This window comes from Protopterus annectens, chromosome 6.part0 (genome assembly GCF_019279795.1).
Source record: "Protopterus annectens isolate FY-2018-M chromosome 6.part0, PAN1.0, whole genome shotgun sequence".
Classification (NCBI taxonomy): domain Eukaryota; kingdom Metazoa; phylum Chordata; order Ceratodontiformes; family Protopteridae; genus Protopterus; species Protopterus annectens.
Window position 1 is genome coordinate 458,712,651 of NC_056737.1, and position 23,738 is coordinate 458,736,388.

The 23,738-nt window shown below is 40.4% G+C and overlaps 1 protein-coding gene across 1 annotated transcript in view; it reads left to right on the top strand.

Annotated features, from left to right (window-relative positions):
* Nucleotides 1-8,369: 8,369 nt before the first annotated feature.
* GCHFR (GTP cyclohydrolase I feedback regulator) overlaps nucleotides 8,370-23,738 on the top strand; it is a 142,180-nt gene continuing 126,811 nt past the window's right edge. Inside the window, exon 1 of the mRNA XM_044074189.1 lies at nucleotides 8,370-8,617. Within this exon, the coding sequence (XP_043930124.1) occupies nucleotides 8,582-8,617 (36 nt within the window). The 5' untranslated portion in view covers nucleotides 8,370-8,581. The remainder of the gene's footprint in view (nucleotides 8,618-23,738) is intronic.

Here is a 23,738-nt window from a genome sequence, read left to right on the forward strand (position 1 = left end):
ATTTGTGTTTGGATACTCCTTCTGGGCCCATCTAATTTGCTCACTCAAGTGAGTGCAGTGAGATCATATTCTGATTTCAGGCACTACTACTGTGTACAAAGAGAGCATCTGGGAAACAGAAAAAAAAAATTAAGCTTGTTTCCTGCCTTTCCTGTTAAGTGGTACAGACTATTTGTAGGCTTCTGAGCCCCCAAGCCCTTCTGTGTTGGAGGGAAGCCTTCTAGCTTAGATTTTTTTTTCTTATAACTAGCCAGTTTTCTAGTTTCAGCACTCAAATCTGTTTCTTTGATCTCAGCACTTGTTCAGAAAAAAAAAAAAACATTTTCATCTGCTTTTACTGTACTTGTGTTTCTACCTACTTTATTTTACTTTTGCATCATCTTAAAAGTACTCAGTTGTATTTATTACTGCTTGGTGTAACTCATTCTAAGCCTTTTGGTTTAAACACTTGGGCTTCGGACCAGTTGTTTTGCACTGAGAGGGTTTGTGGTCTGCACTGTAGTGGCAGAACAGGTAGCTTACATCCTTCTAGGTTGGGAACTGCTGATTGAGGGCTCAGTGTCTGTTATTCTAAAAGTGTATTAATTCTGGTTTAAGCACTTGGGCTTTCAGGCCAGTTATTTTACATTAACAGGGTTCATGGTCTGCACTCTTGTGGGAGGAGAGGCTGGACTCTGCCCTTCTGAGCTGGGAATTTCTGGTTAAAGGCTTATAGTGCATGCATATCTGAACTGCTTCTTACTGAAGTTGGTGCGCCTTGTTTGCTGTGGCATAGACTGGATTTGGGCCTGCTGGATCTAGCTTTGTTTGTGTAACTTGAGCACTAATCCAGGCATTCTCTAAAGTATTCAATTGTATTTATTACTGCTTGGTAGTAACTTGATTAAAGTGTAGCTATCATTCTAAGACTTTTGGATTAAGCACTTGGGCTTCAGACCAGTTGTTTTACATTAGGAAGGTTTGTGGCATGCACTGTGGTGGCAGGACAGGTAGCTTTCATCCTTCTAAGTTGGGAACTGCTGATTGAGAGCCCAGTGTCTGTTATTCTTAAAGTGTATTAGTTCTGGTTTAGGCACTTGGGTTTCAGGCCAGTTATTTTACATTAAGAAGGTTCGTGGTCTGCACTCTTGTGGGAGAAGAGGCTGGACTCTACCCTTCTGAGCTGGGAATTTCTGGTTAAAGGTTTATAGTGCCTGAATATTTGAACTGTATCTTACTGAAATTGGTACACCTTGTTTGCTGTAGCATAGACTAGATCCAGGCCTGCTGAATCTAGCTTTGTTTATATGCTTGTTGTTTGTTTGCTTGTTATTTCCCTGGAACGCTAATTCCACCTAATACGTGGCTTCTCAGCGCTTCTGTGGATCACTAGTGATATCTGCATTGCTTACTGTACTTATTTCCTTGTTTCACTTGAAAGAAAGTTACTGTTTGTCATTTTTGCATTTAAGTTACCTGTAACACATTGCACTTAAGTTACCTGGCACTTGCGCGCCAAAGCAATTATATAAGTCAGCACTAAAAATTAAAAGCACTACACCCTCACTCCCCACTGGCCCTTGTTTTCAATTATTAAGGAATTCCCAATATTATTCTAGCATGTTCAAAGGTCAGTTGTCAATCTCCTCTCTGGTCCAGCTGGTGAATCTGGGAATCTTGAGGCAATGTTACAACTGCCTCATGTACACAGACAACCCTCTCCTCCTCCCAACAAATTCCAACACATGTGAGAGATGCAACCATATAACCAAACTGGAGGCTAAGCTCTCTCAACTCAGTACTGGCATAATCAGTCAGGAGGAGAAGGAAACCACACTCACTACAATTCCAGTCTCACATAGACCTACCACGACAGCAAACCAAACACATAATCACACAAAACATACTGAGGCTCTAAATAAAGATCTGCCTAAGCATCAGAGACCTCCAAAGCAGACACCCAAGCAACCGCTACCCCAAAACAAAACACGTGCAACACATAGCTCACAAAGCCAGTGTGCCGAACAGTCACAGCCCCAAACAACACACCTGATACACTTGTAATAGGTGACTCTATCGTCAGGCACACTGACGTCCCGCTCACCAGGCTGAACAAGGAGAGGGTCACGGTGAGCAGCCTGTCGGGCACTAGGATCCGCCACATAACACAAGCACTCAGGTCACTCCAAGGCAAGTACAAATATGACTCAGTCATTGTCCATGCTGGTGTGAATGACCTGAGACGTACCTCCCTGGACTACATGAAAAGAGACATAAAGGAGCTCTCTGAGCATGTAGCCCAGGCCGGTATGACCCTGACCTTGAGTAGCATCTTACCCTCACCAAGAATGATGCCACAATATGAAGACAAGATGATCAATTTCAACAATTGGCTTAAGTACTGGTGTCATTCAAAGGGGATCCAATGCCTGTCAGCTTGGGATGATATGCTCAACAAGCCACGATGCTTCGCTAGGGACGGCTTGCACCTGTCACCCTGGGCTTTCGGATATTGGCAAAGGCTCTTGCTACCCCCATAGTGCCTTTTTAGGCAAGGCTCAAAAGACAAACCCACCTCCATAGGTATCACAAGTGATAAGAAACTAAGAGTAATGCTACTCAATGCCAGAAGTCTAAACCTCAAGATGCACGCACTCGAAACTCTCCTTAGCATGGAGAACATCAATATCTGTGCAGTAACAGAAACCTGGTTCAGGGCTCCCGAAAGCACCCCAGCACTACCAGGTTATATCTCATACCATGCTTTTCGGCCCCAAAACTTGGACCGAACCACAAAAGGAGGGGGAGTATCGATATTCATCAAAGATACCCACACCTCCAGGTTGGTGGCAAAGCACGAAGCATCAGAGACTATCCATGTGCAACTAACAGTGGGTAAAACTGCCTTCCAGTTTATAGCCTGCTACAGACCACCCTCCCAAACCCAGGAATGCAACTCGGCCTTTCTGAGAACACTGGAAAATATGAAGGTCTCTCCAAACACCATTATATTGGGTGACGTCAACTACCCAAACATAGAATGGGAGCATTACTCTAGCTCCAACACCCTAGCCCAAAGGTTCCTAGAATTTACAAACTCAGATGCTATGGAACAACTTGTTACCACTCCCACAAGAGGGGAAAACATACTGGACCTGATCATCACCAACATGGGGACTCTATGCTCCAGACCAGAAGTGTATCTCTCACTGGTAAGATCAGACCATAAACTAATCTCACTGGATATTCACATCCCGACCCCACCCCCTGCCCAGAAAACCACAGTGAAAAACTTCTCTAAAGCAAATTTCACACTCCTCAAAACCGAGGTGGAATCCTTCAAAGCCCCCGGGCCTGTGGAAAATACGGCCCAGACCGCAGAATCCTTTATAAACACATTCTATGAACACCTTCAGGAATGCATGGATCATGCGATCCCAAATAAAACCAAGACCCAATCCTCCAAAGGCAGATGTCCTGTCTGGTGGACCCCAGCCATAAACAAACTATACAATAGAAGGAGAAAGCTACTAAATGATAGAGCAAAATCCCAAAAAGGGAAGGCATCACTGATCAGTATTAGCAAAAAACTACGGGCACTCATAAAATTGTCTAAGGCCAGCTTCGAGAGAAAAATTGCACAGGACACTAAGGATAATCACAAGGCTTTCTTTAGTTATGTTAGGAACCTGGGTGGTAATTCCCAGATATGCTCAGAATTAGTCCAAAATGACAAGAAATACACTGAACCCACAGACATTGCAAATATCCTAGCTGACAGGTTCAGCGCAAACTTCTCCCCCCCCCCCACCAAAAGGGCAAATATCTATCCCAGCAGAGTGCTGCCCCCCCTGACATTTCAGATGCTCAGGTCAGAGCCGCCCTCTCCAAAGCAAAAAACACAGCATCAATGGGACCAGACGGTGTCCCGGGCTGCGTCCTACATGAACTCCAAGAAGAGCTAAACCCAAACATAAAACTACTGTTCAATCTCAGCCTTACTACAGGATATGTGCCCAAAGAGTGGCATACAGCAACAGTGGTCCCTCTCCATAAAGGTGGTGCCTCAACGGATCCTGGAAACTATCACCCCATAAGCCTGACTAGCTTGGTCTGCAAAGCTATGGAAAGGATCATCATGGACCTCATAAATAAAGATATTGGGGACCTACAGACACTGGATCCTACCCAGTTCAGCTTTGTTAAGGGCAGATCCTGCCTCTTAAACCTGGTTGATTTCTTTGAAACAGTCACCAAGGCCATTGATGAGGGGAAGGTGGTCCACACAGCCTACCTGGATCTCGCAAAAGCCTTTGATACAATACCCCACTCGGGCATTATAGATAAGCTCACCAGCTTAAATATAAACCCCTATGTCACTAGATGGATTGCAAACTGGCTCAAGGACAGAACCCACATGGTTAGAATTGCTGGAGCCATGTCAGACTCCAAACCAGTTACAAGTGGTGTCCCACAAGGCTCAGTCCTTGGACCTCTCTTGTTCAGTATATATTTCTCGGAGGTACAGGCCAACACGGAAGGACTGTGGCTGACCAAGTTCGCAGATGACTGCAAACTGGGCGCCATAATCGACTCCCCAGCCGACACAAGCATCCTCCAAAAGGGCCTCATAGAAACAGACAACTGGTGCCAGAGCCATGGCCTCAAGCTAAATGCTAAAAAGTGTATAGTCATCCCCTTTGGCAAAAAAAAGTGCCCACAAATTACCACATAGGTGGTAATCCATTAAGTACAGAAGAAGTAATTAGGGACCTGGGGACCCAAGTTGATAGCAATCTCTCATTTGACAACCACATGGCCAAAGTGGTTAGAAAAACATTTTATATAGCCCTCCTAATCATGAAGGGATTCACATCTAGATCAGGGGTGGTCATCATGCCTCTTTACTCATCCCTCATCAGGCCCATAATTGAGTACAATGCCCCTTTTGGGATGTACCTTACCAGACACCTGCAGCAACTGGAAAGACCCCAAAAGTACCTCACCAAGAGGATCAAAGGGCTCAAACAGATGCCATATGCTGCCCGGTTAAAGAAACTCCAGCTCTACTCAGTGGCATACCGCCTGTTCAGAGGCGATCTGTGCCTGACATATAAAGCCATGTCCAACCCGGAATTAATGGACATGCTGCACCTCAGAAAATCCAAATCCCATCGAGCTACGCGCTCGAGAGACTTGAACCTCAGCACTGAAATAAATAGGACATGCTGGAGGGACAGATTCATAACCCAGAGGCTCCCTTCACTGTGGAATAAAATCCCAGTCCAGGTTAGGCAGAGTCCCTCATTGACTCTCTTCAAGAGGAATCTTGATGAGTGGATGGGAGATCGTAGGTTTACCCCGGGTATCACTTCTGTGTCACTGTTAGACAGAGGCACAGTATACTAACTTCGAAAAAGGGCATTGCAAAATAAATTTAAAATGGGTGGCGAAAGCCAAACACATTCTGGCTAGGCTTATAAATGCCCTAGGGCAGATAGCCTAGTATGAACCTATGAACTTCTGCCATACAAAACTAATGCAGTCACTGGCAGTTTCCCCTGCTCATCTACTAAAAGGCATTTTGGACTTAAGTAAGGCTGCAGTAGAATAAGATCAAACAGGGATTTACTCTGTAATATCAGCTGAGTGTCTAACTCAGTGTCACATGCCTTCTAAATGATGCAGCAAATCAAGATGTAACAAGGATGCTGCAGACTACCAAAAATGCATAAAGGGTCATTAACTGGATTAAGTCTAAAAAGAAGGACATCGGGAACAGTGTGTCAATAGGGCATGTCCTAGGGCCAGTGTTCTTCAGCATATTTACCAGCAGCACTGCAAAGGGAATCCAGGACAAGCAAATCTACTCTGCAGCTACAAAATCTCTTTTGCTCAAGTGGATATTAAACAGAAACATTAGAAAAGGATACAGCAGCGAACAATGATTTGGTACTTAAAATTCAGAAGAAAAAATAAAAAGTACTCTGAGGAAAACAACACCAGAGAGATGTAATAAATGCATAAGAAGAAGAGTGTGTATCTTATCTGAAGCACTGGATTATTAGTTCACTAAAACAGACTGATGGTTAATAAACAACTGAATGCATGCAGCTGTATGCCTGTTAAAGAATAATAATAAAATAAATCTGTGGCAAGCTAGTAAGGCTACACACATAATGCTACAGACAATGGGCCAGATTCCAAAAGAGTTGCTCTCAGTGTAAGTGACTTACTTTACTATGAAGAGGCTTACTCCACAGGCCAGTTTTCCAAAAGACCTGCTCCCAGCGTATGTGGTCTTTTGTTATCGGGCCCAATAAATATGTCTTCACCACATGAAAATCAGTGACAAACCTTAAACTCTGCAGGGAGGTTCAAAATCAGGACAGCACAGCCTACAAATAATACCTTAATCATCTTAATGTACCCATTAGCCACTTGTTAAAGACCCGAGAAGAACAGAAGCATATTAAAGAAATGTCCACATTCCTAAAATTGTTTTACAAGTGAGAACTTTTGAAGGTAAGGTGTGTGCTTGATTTAAATATCATAAAACAGGAAGATTTTTTTTTTTCAGGGTGCCACGACTAGCAAAACTGAACCTGATCACTAGACTCTGAAGGAAGAGTAAGAATCCATGGTTAAACAGGAAACTGGTTATTGTTAACCTTCCCTTTGCATTTGTTAGTGGGTTCTCAAGTCTTCTAATCTAGGCTAATGCAAAATGTGATCCATGGCCCTTAACCTATATGGATTCGGACTGTACTGTTCTTTTTCTTTTCTCCATTGCTTCATGGATGTCTGTGTAAGCCACTGCCCCTTTCTGTTTATGGTGATGCAGGTGCCACAAACTCAATGTTCTTCCTATGAAAAAGTGACTTTAAAAGATTGAAATTACCCACCACAACCCCATCTCATTCCAACTACAACCAAAGCAAGATTGATAGATCTAAGGTCAGACTTTCCAATTCCACAGCTCATAACAAATCACTGTCAACACAATCACCACTGGACATTGGACAATTGTAATAATAAGGCACTGGTGTTCATTTCTACTTGAAGCTGGCCACAAGTGAGCTGAACCAACTAAAAAGACTTAATAAGCCACCTCTCCTGTACACTAAAAACTAATGAAATCTGTTTTGGTGCTCAGCAATAAAAACTTGGATACACACACGCATATATAAACTGTGTCTTTCTGAGTATTTGTTCTAAAACTTAAAATTCTGACAGCTGTTGTAGGAATTTGATCCTGATTTTTTAGTACATTGTGTTCCAAACAGGATTGTCATCATTCAAATGGCCATAGTGTGTCATTTTTATGGAAATGTGATATTGTAAAAACAAACCATAGCCACAACGAGAACAAAGGCAAAGGACTTGCCTTTACTTTTTTGCCAGAATAAAAAAAAAATCTCTATTGCAGGATTTGAGTTGTTTATTTTGTTTCATATAATATTAAAGCGCATCAGAACTGTTCATACTTCTCAAGCCTACCTCATTTGCGGTCTTAAAATGTTCGTGTTCCTCAAAGTTCCACATTGAAAGGGTCTGTCACGCATTCGGTATTGGGAAATGTTTAACTGACATTCATGGTAAATATAAATGAATCATAACAATTCATTAAAAGATATTTTTATAACTAAATGGAGCGTATTTAGACCATTCTATGACCTTCCTAGTTGAAGCTGTTAGTATGCCGTTAATATGTGTTCCACATTTTGCCCATTTGTTCCACATTATAAGGGCTAGTGTTCCTCATTTTGGAGATGGAAGGTTGAGAGCTATGGAACTGTTTTATACAATCACAGGAAATTAAGATTTTCTTTCGCCCTAAAAATCTCATGTTCATATTTTTCCCTTGCAAATCACAGTTGCCAAATCTGTCATGCACCTCATTATGAACAACGCTCCCCATTTCGAGTCTTGTATCCCATGTTCCTCGCTGTTTCACATTAGAAGCATCGAGCATACATTCAACTTTTTAACTAATATCCATGGTAAAAAGAGCAGATTCATATTGATTATCAAAATAAAGTTTTATAAGTATCAGTTTAACCATTATGTGGGCATTGTAATTTTGAAGTTCTTTCTAAGCAGCTTCTAAGTGTTTCACATTCTGTGAGATACTGTTCCACATTTCAGAGATGGAAGGAACTATGACAATTGCCCTAACAAGGACTATCGTGCGTAACAAATAACAGGTGACAACACTAGCCCCAAAACACAACGGTATCCCACCCCACATCCTGCTCTCAAAGCTGCGCGAATGAAACAACGTTACTAACACGGCCTCATATTTTCTGCAGGCGCTGACATTGTGGGACCATCAACAGATACAGCCACTTCCGGGTTCTAGGAATGACGTTGCAATAATCAGGCATCATGAGTGGTTGACTTTGTGGAAGGCGTGCACGTCTGTGAGAAAGCGCAAGTTGAAAATTTTGGCAAATGACTGTACGGGGAATGTATACCCTAGTTAGATGAAGAGCTGAGGGTTCTATACAGTGACAAAGTCCAGCACAATAATCGCTAGAAAACATCGGCTGTCTGGATAGAGTTTACAGGTGGTACATTACAGCTAAAGGGAGCAGTCAGGATGCCATACGTTCTTATCAGTACACAGATCCGACTGGTGAGTTCCTCTGGGATATCAGGAGATTAGGGGGTTATTGGAGGGCTTGGCAGTCATCTACCCTCGTGTTTAACTGGGTTTCACAGTGCATTTTCTTATTTAGCTAGTAGAAGTCCGCTGTGAAGTTGTGTTTTTCTCCCATCAACAATGAGCCTTATTTTGTGTCTGCATTTTCCTCTTTGCGGGGCACCCACTATCTTACTCCTACTGTTATGATAAGTTAACGACTACTTTGATTACACAGATGTGGGTTTGACACACGCCTGCTGACATATGTACCGATCCCCAACGTGTATGGTTTATTTCTTTTGTTGCCAGCATTATCTCTCCCGAATGGTTGTGTGTGCTTATCATTAATGACAGTGTTAAGCATTGCATTTAGTCAGTCGAGTAGTGGGTAACAGCGTTTTGTATTGTAATCTTTTTGTCATGCACTAATTGAGTTTGTTTGGTTCTCCAAAGACCCCACTGATTAAATGTGATATAATACGTTCTGTTTTTGAAATGGAACTTGCCAGCAGTTTGACTTGCACGTAATAGCTCATGAAGTCATTGTAGCTCTTCATTAAGGATCAAAGTCCGATAAATGTGGAAACTTTTTTTTTTATTTAATACTTCGACTTAGGAATTGGGACAGTCCTAATTCAGAGTATGTTTGAAGTGCATAAGATCCATATTGCCTTACTGTTTCTATTTAGCATGTTTTGTTGTGCTTTGTGCCTTACAAGGACGGGTACAGCAAAGTGTAACTAACACTTTCACCTGTTTCATTTATTTGTAGAAGCAGTGGTTGGATGTAGGTAAAGAAGAAGTCCATTTAGTGCAAATTTAAGTATATTTTTTTCTAATGGCTAAGCAATTTGTTGGTTCCCATTTTAATGTCTTGGTTTTTTCTTTAATACAGCTGTTCATTTTTGCTTTCATTGTGGAAAAGTATAGAAATTTCTCTAGTCAAAACTTTGACAACTTGCTAAAAAAAACAATCACGAGCAGTGTCAGTGGTGCAGCAGGTGCCAGATTTTGTGCAGAAGGCTGTGGGTGCTATTCCCACAACTGGTAGTCGGTGACTCATGATGCAGTTGACCATAAAGTTCATATTTACTTCAACAGGGTAACAGAATGAAAAAAAAAAGCTCTTAAAGCCATATCTTAGCTTTACTTTCAACTGATTCTTGCACTGGTATGATTCACCTTGTTTACACAAATTTGCATGTTTGTCTATCTGATCAGATTTGTTTTTAGTTTAGATGCCGTTTAGATTTTGTCTGCTTTATTAATTTATTTTAATTTTTAATTGGGGTCAAACAATGATCCCAGTGGACCATTTTCAAGCTCGGCTCATGAACCTGAAAATGTACTTACCTGTATTGAACTGTTAATGTAGTCAGCATGTGTTTTTTGTATTTTACTTGTAACATTATATATTTTCTTATTTATTTATTTTACATTTGCTTATCAGGAAAGTCCGGCTGGACACAGGTCCTTTAGTAGATTAGATTATTTTATCCTTTTATATATGCTTAATTGTTACATATATGTATTGTTATGCTGTTTCGCTGAATACGAAGGCTTAGCTGTAAGAATTTGTCTTGATGTTTTGCTCGCTAGATACAATTAATGTGTTGCTACCATTATAAATTATAATGCAGTATGTAAAATATTTTGCTGTCTAAATGTGCATGTATTTGTGATATTATGTACAGCTGTAATTTATATATATATATATATATATATATATATATATATATATATATATATATAAAATGTCTGATGTCATTGTCGAAGTTAGCCTGTGTTGTGTGGCTGAAAAGTATCTCAAGACTAGTTGACTTACCTGATTACTTAATTTATTAGTAAACATACCTCTCAACCTCTTACAGCAAGAAATCTGTACAAAGCCATATATAAAAGTAGGACAAAGGCCCAAAAACAGGGACACTTTTTAAATATTGCTCTTACAAACTTAGATAGTTGATAGAATAACAGGTTTTGCATTAGCATGACTTTTCTGAAGGTTCTAAAGTCTGAAGCTCAAATGTTTGTCATTTTCTAACTTCAGTCTATAATGATTTGCCACTAATTTGCCAGAAAACCATAATTTTATGAAAACACGACCAAATATATGAGTAAAAAATCTGGATATTCTGCAAAAAATCTGTATAGTTGAGAGGTATGTTAGTAAATAAGAATACAATATACAGAAAATAAGAAAGTTGACATTTCCAAATGAACGCAAGCATAGTGATCAATAATTCCAAAACCATGCTATGTACAAGGTTTTAAGATTTCATCTTGAAGCTTACTCAGTGGCAAACTCAACTGCATTAATATTTGACCTCTGTCTAGTGCAGAGAAATGGATATCAACTCTTGTTTTTATATTAATTTGCATAGATATAATTTTCACATTTTCTAAATATCTCAACAACCATGTAACAGACCATCTTAGCCTCATATGAAAGCTCTCAGTTAGATGAATAAAATACAGTTGGCAGTATGTGTGTAACTTTAGTGGCTGCTGAGATATTGTCTAAAGTTGTTTACAAAATATAACAGATGTAGTAGTTACTGTGACTTATAAAACTTGGTTTAAGACCTAGAATCTAAAGAATACTGCCACTATAAAAATAGTTTGTGCTGAAGAGTTCGCCATTTATACTTCTTTCATAATCCTTATGGTTCCAGAGATATGAATATTTGTTTGAAATGTGGGGACATAATTTGATTCTGTCAAAAGGCTTAGGCTCCGCCCATTGGAAGTTACAGAGCAAATTTCCTGAGTTCCAATGGAGTGAATGAATTATGAACATTTTACAAGCAAACTATCAGCACTATAGTTAAACATGCAAGAGTAACTAAAAAGCTATAGAACTATCTCAAAATAAAGTTTAAATTAGAGTGAAAGGAAGGTGGGAAAGATGAGAAGGGTTGAGTCATCAAGAGTATAGTATGAAGAAAATGTGAGCCTACATGGGGGGCGGGATGGTTTTAAGTTTGCTACCTATTATGTAGCACTTACAGGAGGTTTAATGATTCAAATGTTTAAGTTGGTTACCGAAGGCTTGGGAGAGAGCGATATATCTTTAATAGGAAATAGTCTTATGCAGAGGACCAGTAATGAAAAACTGTGATCAGTACCTTGATGTCTTCTCCTAGGGGTAATTAAGGATGTGTTTTTGTGGTATTGTGGTCTTTGTTATAGGATTGCACTGTTCTTTTTCACTGGAATGTATACACACATTTTTCTTTGTAATTAGTCTGATCTACTCTGTTATTGCTTACATTTCTTTATTTTTTGTTTGTGAAATGTTTTCTATTTCATCTAGGCTGAGCCTGAAATTGGTCAATATTGATAAGTGTACTGCCCTACTAAATAAATATAAACAAATACAAGCAGAGTGTTGATAGATTTAACAGTTTATAGGTGAGAGAAGCTAGTAATAGGGTGTTCATTTCTAAATCTCTAGGTGTACATAGTTGTCTATGCTAGGTGGACATACTTGTCTTTGAACTTCCTCCATTGTGCTTGTCCCACACCACCATTCGTTTCCAAATATGACATCCATTTCTTTTTCTCTAGATTGCATAATGTGACCAGTGTATCTAGATCCATCCTGCACACATTTTATCAAGGCATTTAGCAAATACTAAGTAAAAAGTTGCTGAACAGCTAAACCTTGGGGGGGGGGTCATAGGGTGTTAACATGGGTAAAGTATTTGCTATTCAAAGGACAGAAGTGGCCACAGCAGGGTACTCTGGTTACTGCTTTTCGTTGTCTGTAAAAGTGAAATTGTATCTTTTTTTTTTTTTTTTTTTAAGGCATGCAGAGGAGGCTGTCGATTGTGTACTTTATAGTTTTTAATATTGTTTATTTTATTTCTGATTGGGTGTAGAACCCTTTTTCATTGGAGGCCAGGGGAGAAGAATCTGCATTGGTGCAATGTAAATTAATGCAGCCAAATTAAACACTGATGTCATCTTTGATAGTGCAGTATTAGAAAGTGACACACAGTAGCATATTGAACTTAACAACACCTGTAATAAAATGGGGGTTAGGGTAATGTAACCTTTTGTGTGTAAAGTAGTAAGTTATAGGCATGATAATGTTAGTTGTGGACAATAGTGTCAAGAAATGTATAGTAATAATTTTAAAGAATTTGATATGTAGTGTTTTATCTTCAGCAAAGGAGGTAGAGAGGATAAAAGTGAAAAAACGTAAGTAACGCAAATAAATCTACAGAGTCCAAATGAGCACTGTCTTACAAAAAAAATGGGGTGGGAGTAAATGAGAACAAGAGGTGGAAGTCTCAGTGAGGCCTGACAAGTATTTTTTTTTTCAATTTCATAGCAGTGAAGGACAGTTGAAGTAGGCTTCCTGAAGATAGTAGTAGGATTAGAACAGTGACAGAATTTGAGACTGACCTGACACCTATAAAGCAGTTGTCATACTGGTGGGAGAAAAAATAGATTTTGGTTAAGTTGTCATAGTGGTAGTGTGCACACTGTGGGACAGACGACAGCATGAGGACATCGGAGCAGAAGCCAGAGTAGCTTCATTTGCAGAGAAAGAGAACAGATTAGAATAGTTAAAAGGTGTGTGCTGGAAAACAGAAGATGATTTGGGAGAGGAAGGAAGTAGGCAAGAGGAAACAAGGGCATATAGCAAAGAGATGGGTAACTTGTTATAGAAGATTTGCATGCCTAAGAAGGTTGTAAAGTGGCACTGAACTGAGAGAGACAGTTGATGCAACACCCCAGTCCCATGTAGAAAACGAAGAGAGATAGACTTGATGATGGTTATGTGGTCATCTGTGCCTTTTCACTTCTCACTGAATTTTGATTATAGCTAGACAAGTGAATTTATTTGTGATCAGCCTAGACAGGTTGTGTTACCTATCTAATCTAAGTATGTTTTTTTTGTGTTCTGAATTTGTTTAGTGGCTGAAAAAGTCCTTTGGGATCCACTAACTAAAATGATTAACAGAGGAACAAGTAAGGTCCTGCAGCCTTATGAAATAGACTGGGAGGACCAGGCAGTCCTTTTGTACTGTCAAAACCTCTTTCTTCATTTTTTGTTTATTCATTTTTTTGTAGTTGAGTTGGTCCAACTAGGCAGAGTCCTTTTGCGTGGAAATTCAGGAGAAAATTGCTGGTGTCATGAGGGAGCAGTTCATGAAACAGGAAAAAATATAAAGCTTTATCAGCAAAAACTCTAAAATTATTTGCAGGGTAACTGAGGGCTGAATAGGTAGGATAATTAATGTCTGGGTACTAAAATTAACAAGGAAAGTTAAGTATCATTGCAAGTGGACCAGTGGTTAAGCTTTGCAATGCACTACTATAGATTCAGATTTGAGAATACATTTTATGAAGTAAAATTATAGCAAATTCATAGAGCAGTATGAGATGGGTGCAAGAATAGACAGTATATTGAGGAACATTATTATGCAAAGCTTAATCTTGTACACCATTTAAGTTAGAAGTTGAATTGCAGAGAGGGAAAAAAGTCTAGAGCACTAAAAATGAAAGAAGGTGTGAGGGATAGAAGGTGACGAGGTTGTGGAAGGCCTTTCATCCTCCAACTCTCCTCCTCCTCTTTTAGGCTGTTTACACCTCAAAGATTTCCCTGTAATGCTTTTTGCCATAAACTCAGTTTACTGTCTTCTTGTTAAAGTAGAAAAGAACACAGTGGACACTATTCAGAACTAGGTAGTGCATAATGTTATAAAATAGCACAGTGAGCAGAAATGCAAAGAGGAGGAGCGTTTCAGAGACGCTCATAATGTGATCAAACTGCTCAGTATGCATTACATGCAAATGACTGTATAATGGTATGCATATGAGTGTCGGCATGTAAGCAAATGACAAAATCAAACATGGTGATGAGATTTAGAAACATATAATATTAGCGTAATGTGCCATGGCTATAATCTGTTCTAAACACCAAGATTTTCCAGTGTACATGAGCTTTCCTCGTGTTATCATGCTAGGAGTAGCACCAGTTTTAGCAAAGAAGCATGTTTTGGTCACCATTGTCAGAGCCAGAATCAGTGATGTTGTGCATAATCACCCTTCACATCACAGATGGGCCATCAACAGCTATTTTTACTTCACATACATGACCAAGGACATTGTCAGCCACTAAGTGGACAGACGCCACAAAGGGGTTGGTAGAAATATGTTGACCTTTAGTTGTAGACCAGATGGCACCTCTTTGCCAGTGCCTCGAAGTATTATACCTGTCTCTGTTTCAAATGCAGTGCTGCTGCTGCAGCTGTTTTTTCTCTGACCACTCCTTACCCAAGTCCTTCTCTGCTGCTGTCATAGGTCTGCAGTACTTCTCGTAGCATCATCACATGAAATCAAGGGGCCTGCACGGGATGTAAAAAATATGAGCTATACAAAAGGATCCAAGGCCTAAACATGTCCAGCATGTATGGCTCACAATCCAATCACTGTACTCTGTATCCTGCAGACTAAGATGTGACCTGTGTCTGGCATACAAGGCCTCCTCTGATCCATTACATCACCAGAATGGTTTGGAGGGGCAGGTGTATTTTGCAGAGGATATGACATAAAACAAAGTTCATCCTGGTCCGTTTTCAAGCAGAACTAATCTCTGGATGGGAAACAGGAAATTTATCCCAGGACTGCCCTCTGTACTACTAATTGCATTTCCTAAATGCTTTGTCCCATGAATGGGTCCCCTCAAATTATCTTTGATTATGATCTCACCCATGGGATGGGTAAGACCAATCTATAACCAAATGGGATAGGTTGTTTTGAACACAGAAAGAGAAACTGGGTAGGCTTAAAGTGGTCCACAAGGGCAGCTAGCCTAGTACTTATCTAAGTGTATCCCAGTAGGCACTAAAGTTTGTGTAGCATTAACCATCTTTCTTATAGGGACCTTTCAGTATCCAACAAGGGGTATTTTAGGAGTTTTTGCAGGAATAGGCCTCACAATTCCTAGATCAACTCCTTGACATGATGCTGCATTTGCAATATGGAGATACTCCATGTTCGCACGACAGTGGAGAAAAGTGGAAAAACCCTTCCAACATGCACTGCAGGCATGCACTGTTCAAAACATTGCAGTAAAACTTACAGCAACATTACATTTTCAAAAATGAGAACACTGACCATCCCATTCCTTATCCTTCACAACTTACACATTCATTTTAACATTATCACTGAATCTAGTCAGTAAGTTGTCTTTTCCATTGTACCCAGCCGCATGGTATACAGGGATGAAGTCTGATTATAAATCAGCAACCCATGTCACAGCACATGTGCTTGAGGGGGCAGAAAGGGGAGGATGGGCTTTAGTACCCAATACCAAGTCAACCGTCCTTGGGAGGACTGAGGCAGAGCTAGACCAGCACATTGGTGATGCCTACTGTTACGGTACCAAATAACCTTCACATGAGACAGTTCAGCAGAGAATAACAGTCTCCTTTATTGCACAGATAAACACGCACATGGGAGACTAAGAAATCAAGGTTGTGTCTTAAACTATAGAAATAATCACCTTTTTTTTCATTAAAAGCAATATCATTGCAACAGTCATAGAACAACCACTTTCTTATTAAAAATGAACACTACAGCATTAATTTTGCTAAGACTACTGACTGCTTGTTTATGATAGTCCGTATTAGGCACGAGTTCCGAGTTCCACGATAGAACTTTCAACTCGGAACAAATCTTATACTTTTCTAATCCTGTCAGCACTTTCTAATATTAGACTGGAAGCAAATAAACAGGTTATGTAGTGAATAACTTTCAAGATTTCATTCTGCTTAGGAAAGCATATTAGAAATGAAATGCACACACTAACATCTCCCTTCTCTGTACTTCTCACCATTCACACTACTAGTGAGCAAACAATTTGTGGTGAAAGAGGCCAAGCAAGCTGTCTCTCTGCTGAAGCAGTGAGCGCACCACTGAATTGGAGAATTAGATGGCATGTGTCTGTCCTCAACCAGTCAGCCATTGTAAGCCCACAAGCCACCTGCTGATGAGAGGTTTAGATATGATATGGTAAGGTTATTCATGGAATTAATATGTGATCCACTCCATAACTCCCGATTCTCACCATCCAGGGAAACAGATGGGCTGATAAATCCCTCTCATACTGGAACAAATGCACTTCAGGGCATTTGAGTACTCTGGAGATGCCTGGCTCTGACCCCTTGTAGAAATTAGTTGATGGGGCACAGGAGGGTAGCTACTGGGCAATTTCCACAGAGGACCTAAATATGTATATTATATTTTCAGACATGGGGAGATCATGTGAGTTTGTTAGTACCATTAGCATGTATTTTATGGAGGTGGAGAATGCATATGATTTGTTAGTACCATCGGCGTGTGTTTTATGGAGGTGGAGAATGCATATGATTATGTATCCCATGATGTATTGTAAGAAGTTGTATGTAATGGGGGGATTGGCATAACAGTAAAAGTGTTTACCTTACAGGCACAAGGTGCAGGGTTTGATTCTCGCATGGAGTAACTGGCTAAGGTTAAAATGGTCCACAAGGGCAGTTAGTTTAGTACTAATCTATAAACCTATGAATCTCATACTTTCCAAGCAGCCCCTGAATTTGAGGAGTAAGAGTTGAATATACATTATTAACATAAGTGAAATATATTCAGGGAGGGTGTAGGACTCTTGTCAAGAATTTTACAGCAGTTTACATGGTTCTTTTTGAGTCCTTTGTGAGGATGCCCCTTAAATACCCCCTCCAACAAGCACTGCCCACCAGGAGGAAGCCCTGGGGCAGATCCAGAACACAGTGTAGTAATTGGACCGGATTCCAAAAATCTTGCTCTCAGCGTAAGTGACCAGTTACACTGGAGGTGATCTTTTGGAATCTGGACCCTGGTGTAAGCCTATTTATAGACAGGCCGTACACTGAAGTAATTCACTTCTGAATCAGGTCCCATTATATCTCTCAGCTTGCCTCAGGATAACGTGGGACAATCCAGGCTACAGTTATTTAAGGATAAGGAAGCCTGGTCTCGCCTGATGAGCTTGTTACCATCATGACTGTCATGAGGGCAAGTAATTTGAAAATGATTTGATTAAACCCCCTTGCTTAATCAGTTTACCACTACCAGTTATATTGTGACGTTATACTTCCTTTTTGCAACACTAAGGACAAAAATGGAATGTCAGCTTACTTATTTTCCATATACTGCCAACTCCTTAGAATATGATATCCTCTGGCAGTGGAGTAAGTGCCTAATGTTCGCAGATAACAAGCTCATACTCAGCACAATGTTCGTGATGGGTGCAACTTTTTAAGTAAATTGTCAGCTTCCCTCTCACAAAAACATGGTTTGCCACAATCTATACAAAAGCACATTAAAATGTCTTATGCTGAGGCTGTAAAAAATCTTTAACAAAACCTCATAGATGTAGGTAGACTTCCAACACGTCATCTCTTTCATGAACTATAGCAAAGAGTCACCAAAAGTCAGATTATTTCAGATCTGTTACTGAAGACCACTGTACTGATAAAAATGTTTTATTGTGAGTGACTATAATTTGTTCAGCATATTTTGCTATGAATTTGCGTGGCTAAAATAAGGTAATGGTGAGTTGTCTTTCAGGTGCCTAGATCTCTGACGTTACAAGGGCTAAGACCCTTTCACCTATTATATAGGGCTACAACATGGCAGTGGTTCATGTGGGAGTCAGTGACTTGGGAGGCAGAAACTTCAGGGACATGGAGAGAGACATATACTCCACTTGTATGTCACAAATGCAGGCAAGATAGTGGTCCTGAAGGGTGGCACAGTGGTGCAGCAGACAGTGTTGTTACTTCATAGCAAGAGGTTTTCTGGTTCGATTCTCAGCTGGGTTTCTGCCAGGTGCTCTGGTTTCCTCCCACATTTCAAAGACTTGTAGGTAGATTGGACACTCTGAACTGGCCTTGGGAATGAGTATGCATGTGAGGGTGTGGTGTGGAAGAATTACAGTGGCAGGGCTAGCGACCCAGCAGTGTAAACCTTTGCTCTAAATGATTGTCACTGTTGAAGTGACACCCTGATCCCATCTGCAGAAATGGGAAAAGGGTTGTGGCTAATTGATGGAGGGACACTGGTCCTGAGTGGAACCCTTCCTTCTCAAAGACTGATCTAGATACAGGGAAAAGATGATTGGCTTCAGCAGTTGGTGTCATTGCAGGGAGCTCCTGTATGCGTCAGCATGGACATGATACTTGACAGTCTAACATTCTACACAAAAGATAACCTGCATCTCACATGTTAAGACTTCCACATACTGGCTAATGCATTTTCTGTCCATAGTTCCTTTTTTTAGGCAGAGTCCAGCTAATGGATAATCCACCATAACACGCAAACCCCAAAACTGTATCACATTAAAGAGGCTCTGCTGAATGCCAGACATCTCTATAATTAATATTTCCCTTTCTTGAGGCTGTCCTGCATTTGAAACGCATCTATATTTGTGTAATTACCGTGACATGGTTTAAATATAAAGAAAGCACTCCCTCCAAACCTGGGTTTTGCACCTACTGTGCTTACTGGTCCAGTGGTAACTGTGGAGGAATCTCCTTTTTTTGTTAAAGACCATATTACCTCCAGGCAGAGTCCATCGACCTACAAACCGAACTCTTAGAATTCCAGGTACCCCTAAACACAGTGCAAACTGTCAGGTTATAGTTTGTTTACAGGATACCTTCCACATCCTCTTTTAATTATGTAAGATTCCTAAATGTACTCTGAGCTCACTGTAAACAAGAACTTCACTATACTGGGAGACTTCAGCTGCCCCTCAGTAAACTGGAACATCTAAACTTCCAATGGAGGGTATGCCACAGAGTTCTTGGATTTAATAAACAAAAACTTCTGGATCAATCTACTAGAGGACATAACATTCTTGATTTATCCCTTACAAATCTAGCCTGATATAGCCTCTTCATGCACTATTCCCATGGTATCTCCCTCCGTGCTTTAGTTGGACTGCAAACTAGTGACTTTTACCTTCAAAAACTCCAAGACGCATGCATTTAAAATCTTGGAATTTGATGCTTTCAAATGTACTAATCTTATCAAATTCTATGATGAGGTTTCAGAAGTCACTTATGACAACATTAGCTCTGATGATAATACAGTAGGTAGTTTCACAAAAGAGTTCTACAACCATTTAAATAAGTATATAGAACTGACAGTCTCAACAAGAACAAAATGTAAGGGAACATTCAAAAGCAAGCATCCTTGGTAATTCTCCAACATAAGGATTTTTTTTTTATTTTATTGTAAAGTTTACTTAAATTATACAGCAGATTCAAAAAATACTCTTATCAAGCGTAGTAGCAGAAGTATCACTAAACATTTTAAAAAAGTACTCTTGGGTCTACTAAAGTAGCCCATGAACATAGGTTAGCATCTGAAGCAAAGGACAAGTATAAATCTTCAACTATGTTAAGAAGCTAAGGAATAAAAGTCGACACTGACCTGCAAGTTTTCAAAATGTCAACACCTCTTCAGAAACAATAGAAATGCCAATATACTATGAAATAAATTCAGTGACAGTTTTATTCCATTCATGTCTTTAAGAAGTCCACAAAGGAACATTTACTGAAGGTGCTTTTTAAGACCAAAAAATATTTCATCCATGGGGCTTGATAACTTGTAGTTGTGTAATAAATGAACAGCACTTTTTGTTGTTGTCTTTCGGCTTTTCCCGGTTAGGGGTCGCCACAGCGGAACTCTGGTCCGCTAATGATTGGCAGTAAATTTTCACGGTGCTGAGTTGCCAGCTCGATGCCCAACCTTCAGCGAAGGCACGCCCATTCACGCATGTCTTTCGGAACACCACTCGACCCGCTGGGAGGACATGCAGACTCCACACAGAAGGCACTCCCTGCACACTAGCTGAGAATCGAACGGGAGAACCTCTTGCTGCGAGGCAACAACGCTACCGCTGCACCACTGTGGATACAATAAATGTACAGCACTAAGCATGTCATATCAAAGCTACTCCTCAAACCGTTTAACCAAAGTTTAGGTACATGTTTTGTCCCTGACGTTTGATGCACCACAGTGGTTATGTCACTTCACAAAGGTGGCCCTACCACATCCCCCAAAACTGTCTTATCTACAAAGCCATGGAACATATTTTAACTGACCTTATAAACTATGATATCAGAATTATCAGTAGACTTGCCCCACAGCAGTTTGGCTTTGTCAAGGGAGGAGCCTGCCTATGAACTTTGGTTAACTTCTATGTCTAGCATGAAACATGAATTGTCAGATGCCTACAGAGGCTGTTTAACATTAGCCTCAAAACAGGCATTGTGGTGAATGAATGCAGGTCGGCAACACGCATTCCCTTCCACAAAAGTGGTGCTATTACAGACCTGACCAGCCTCAGGGATATAGGTGATCTACAGACTGTAGACCCAACCCAGTTTGTATTCACCAAGGGCAGATCCTGCCTACTTATCCTGGTTGACTTTGAAAAATTCACTGAAGCAATGGATAAGGGCAAATTAATGCTCACTGCCTTTCTGGACCTCACAGAGGTGTTCAACACCATTCCACAATTGGCCATAAACTTTCCCAGCTAAATGTTAGCCCTTATGTAACTTACTGGATAGTAAAGTGGCTCAGAGACAGTTCACAGGAAGCAAGGGTGGGCAACTTTACCTCCTCCAAATAACATGCTGCTGGTGGAGTGCCCCATGGTCCAGTTCTTGTCCCACTTCACTTGAGCATTTAGTGCTCTGTGGTCAAAGCTAATGTTTAGGGATTGTGGCTGACCAGTTTTGTAGTTTGCTGAAAACTTAGTGCTGTTATAAACTGATGACACCATGATCGTACAAGAGAGCCAATCCCACACACATAGTTTGTGCCAAAACCATGGACTGAAAATATATGCCAATAAATGTATACTTGTATCCTTTGGCAAGCATGACTCTTATTTATAACTATCACATTGACAATAGCCCCCACCTGAAAACTGATCCTGTAGTTCACTGGCAGTATAGGTTTCCAGTTCTCGAACTGTCCTTTGATCACTATGTAGCAACTATTGTAAGGAAGTTCTTTTTCATCACACAACTTATATCTAAGGGCATGGCATCCAAATCCAGGAAGTAATTGTTCCTCTGTACTCGGCAGTCATTAGGCTGATCACTGAGCATAAAGCCCTTTCAGTATGTATCTTTCCAAACACTTGGCACAGCTGGAGTGCCGGACTGCAGTGCTTCCTCAGTAAAAAGTAAAATCGAGGGCCTAAATCATAAAAAATATGCAGATTGCCTCAAACCATCATCTCTCTTCTCTATGTCATACAGGCTACTGAGAGATGACCTCTGCCTTGTGTATAGAACCTCAACAGACCCTCTTCTGTCAGACTTGTTAAATATTTAGAAGCCCAGTAGTATCAGAAACACCCACTCAATGGACCTCAGTCTGTTTTGTAGGATTAATAGAATGTGTTGGAGGGATAGGTATATTATCCTAGAAAATGCTACTTTAATGGAACTGGCTTCCCTGCATGTGAACCAGAGTACTTGTCTTTCTCTATTCAAATGTAACTTGGATGAATGGTGGATAGCCATAAATTTACTCCTGGTTTAGAACCAGTGGTTCTCACGGATACAGGAAACCTGTAAGTATGTCACATTTGGTAGACAACCCTTGTCATCAGCATACTACATAGACAATACCCCACTTCAAAATGACAATGTTGTTAGGGACCTTGGATTGTGTATTGATAGTTCCCTCTTTTGATCATCATGTGACGAGTAGCACAAACAGTTCTTCTACTTAGTGCGGCTAATTGCCAAGGAAATATCCAGATCAAAAGAGGCAATGGTTCCCTTACATTCGCCACTGATTAGGCCAGTTATCAAGTACGATGCCTACTTTGAGATGTACCTCACTAGACATACCAAACAACTAGAAATACCCCAGACACTCCTAATCATGGGCTTAGAGTCTGGCCAAGAGAGACCAGGACTGCTGTCCCTTTATCTATTGTCCGTATAGACTCTTGATGGGAGATCTATGCTTGCTTTCCAAGCCATTAGAGATGCATTTTTCATGGATCTCTTGTATCTCCATAATCACAGGTGTAATCGTTCCACAAGTACTAGAAACTGGGACCTACATTTTCACCAGCCAATAAATAGAAATGTGTTCAAGAGAGAGATTCACCATGCATTGCCTCTCGAACCTCTCTGACCCTGCAGATTTAGCAGTATGATGCACTATAATTCTACAGATGAGACCTAGATGGTTGGATGGGCACCCACAAATTCATCCCAGGCTTGACCAGCCTAGTCCTCCTAGAAAAGGATGATACAGCCTTATAGTGGGTACTAGCAAGACATAACCGGTCATTAAATTCAGTGGTCTTGAAATTCCTCTGAGTGCTATAAATAAATAATGAATGAATATGGAGAGCCCACAGAGCTTTGGATTTTACAACTCTCTTCTTTCCTTTCCACGTAGATACCCATACTATTAGCTGGAAAGTGCATACTCTGAATATGCTACTACATATTTTGACTCTCCAGTTATTGCAGATAGATGACTAAGATGTATTTAATTGTACTATTCTGCTGTATTATCTTCTTTATGGTTTGTTTGTTTGTCTTTTTGGCTTTTCCCAGTTAGGGGTCGCCACAGCAGAACTCTGGTCCGCTAATGATTGGCAGTAGATTTTTATGGTGCCAAGTTGCCAGCCCGCCCAACCTTCAGCGAAGGCACGCCCATTCATGCATGTCTTTCAGTGGCCACTCGACTGCAGACTCCACACAGAAGGCACTCCGTCCGAGAATCGAAGAGGAGAACCTCTTGCTGTGAGGCATCAACGCTACTGCTGTACCACCTCGGCTTCATCTTCTTTATGGTATGCATTGAAATTTTTAGCCAGTGTGTTTTGTTATATTTCAAAACAAAAGTGTGCTTGTATCTTGCTTTTGTGAAAAATTTCCAGCTGTAATTACAAAAATGTGGGGAATGCTATCCTTACATTTTTCAAAGATCACTAACAGCAGGGTTGTACATCTCAAGACAGGAGTTCTGAAGTAAAAGATTTTTTTATTTTATTTTTGAAGGCAATTTTTGATTTAAGGGCATG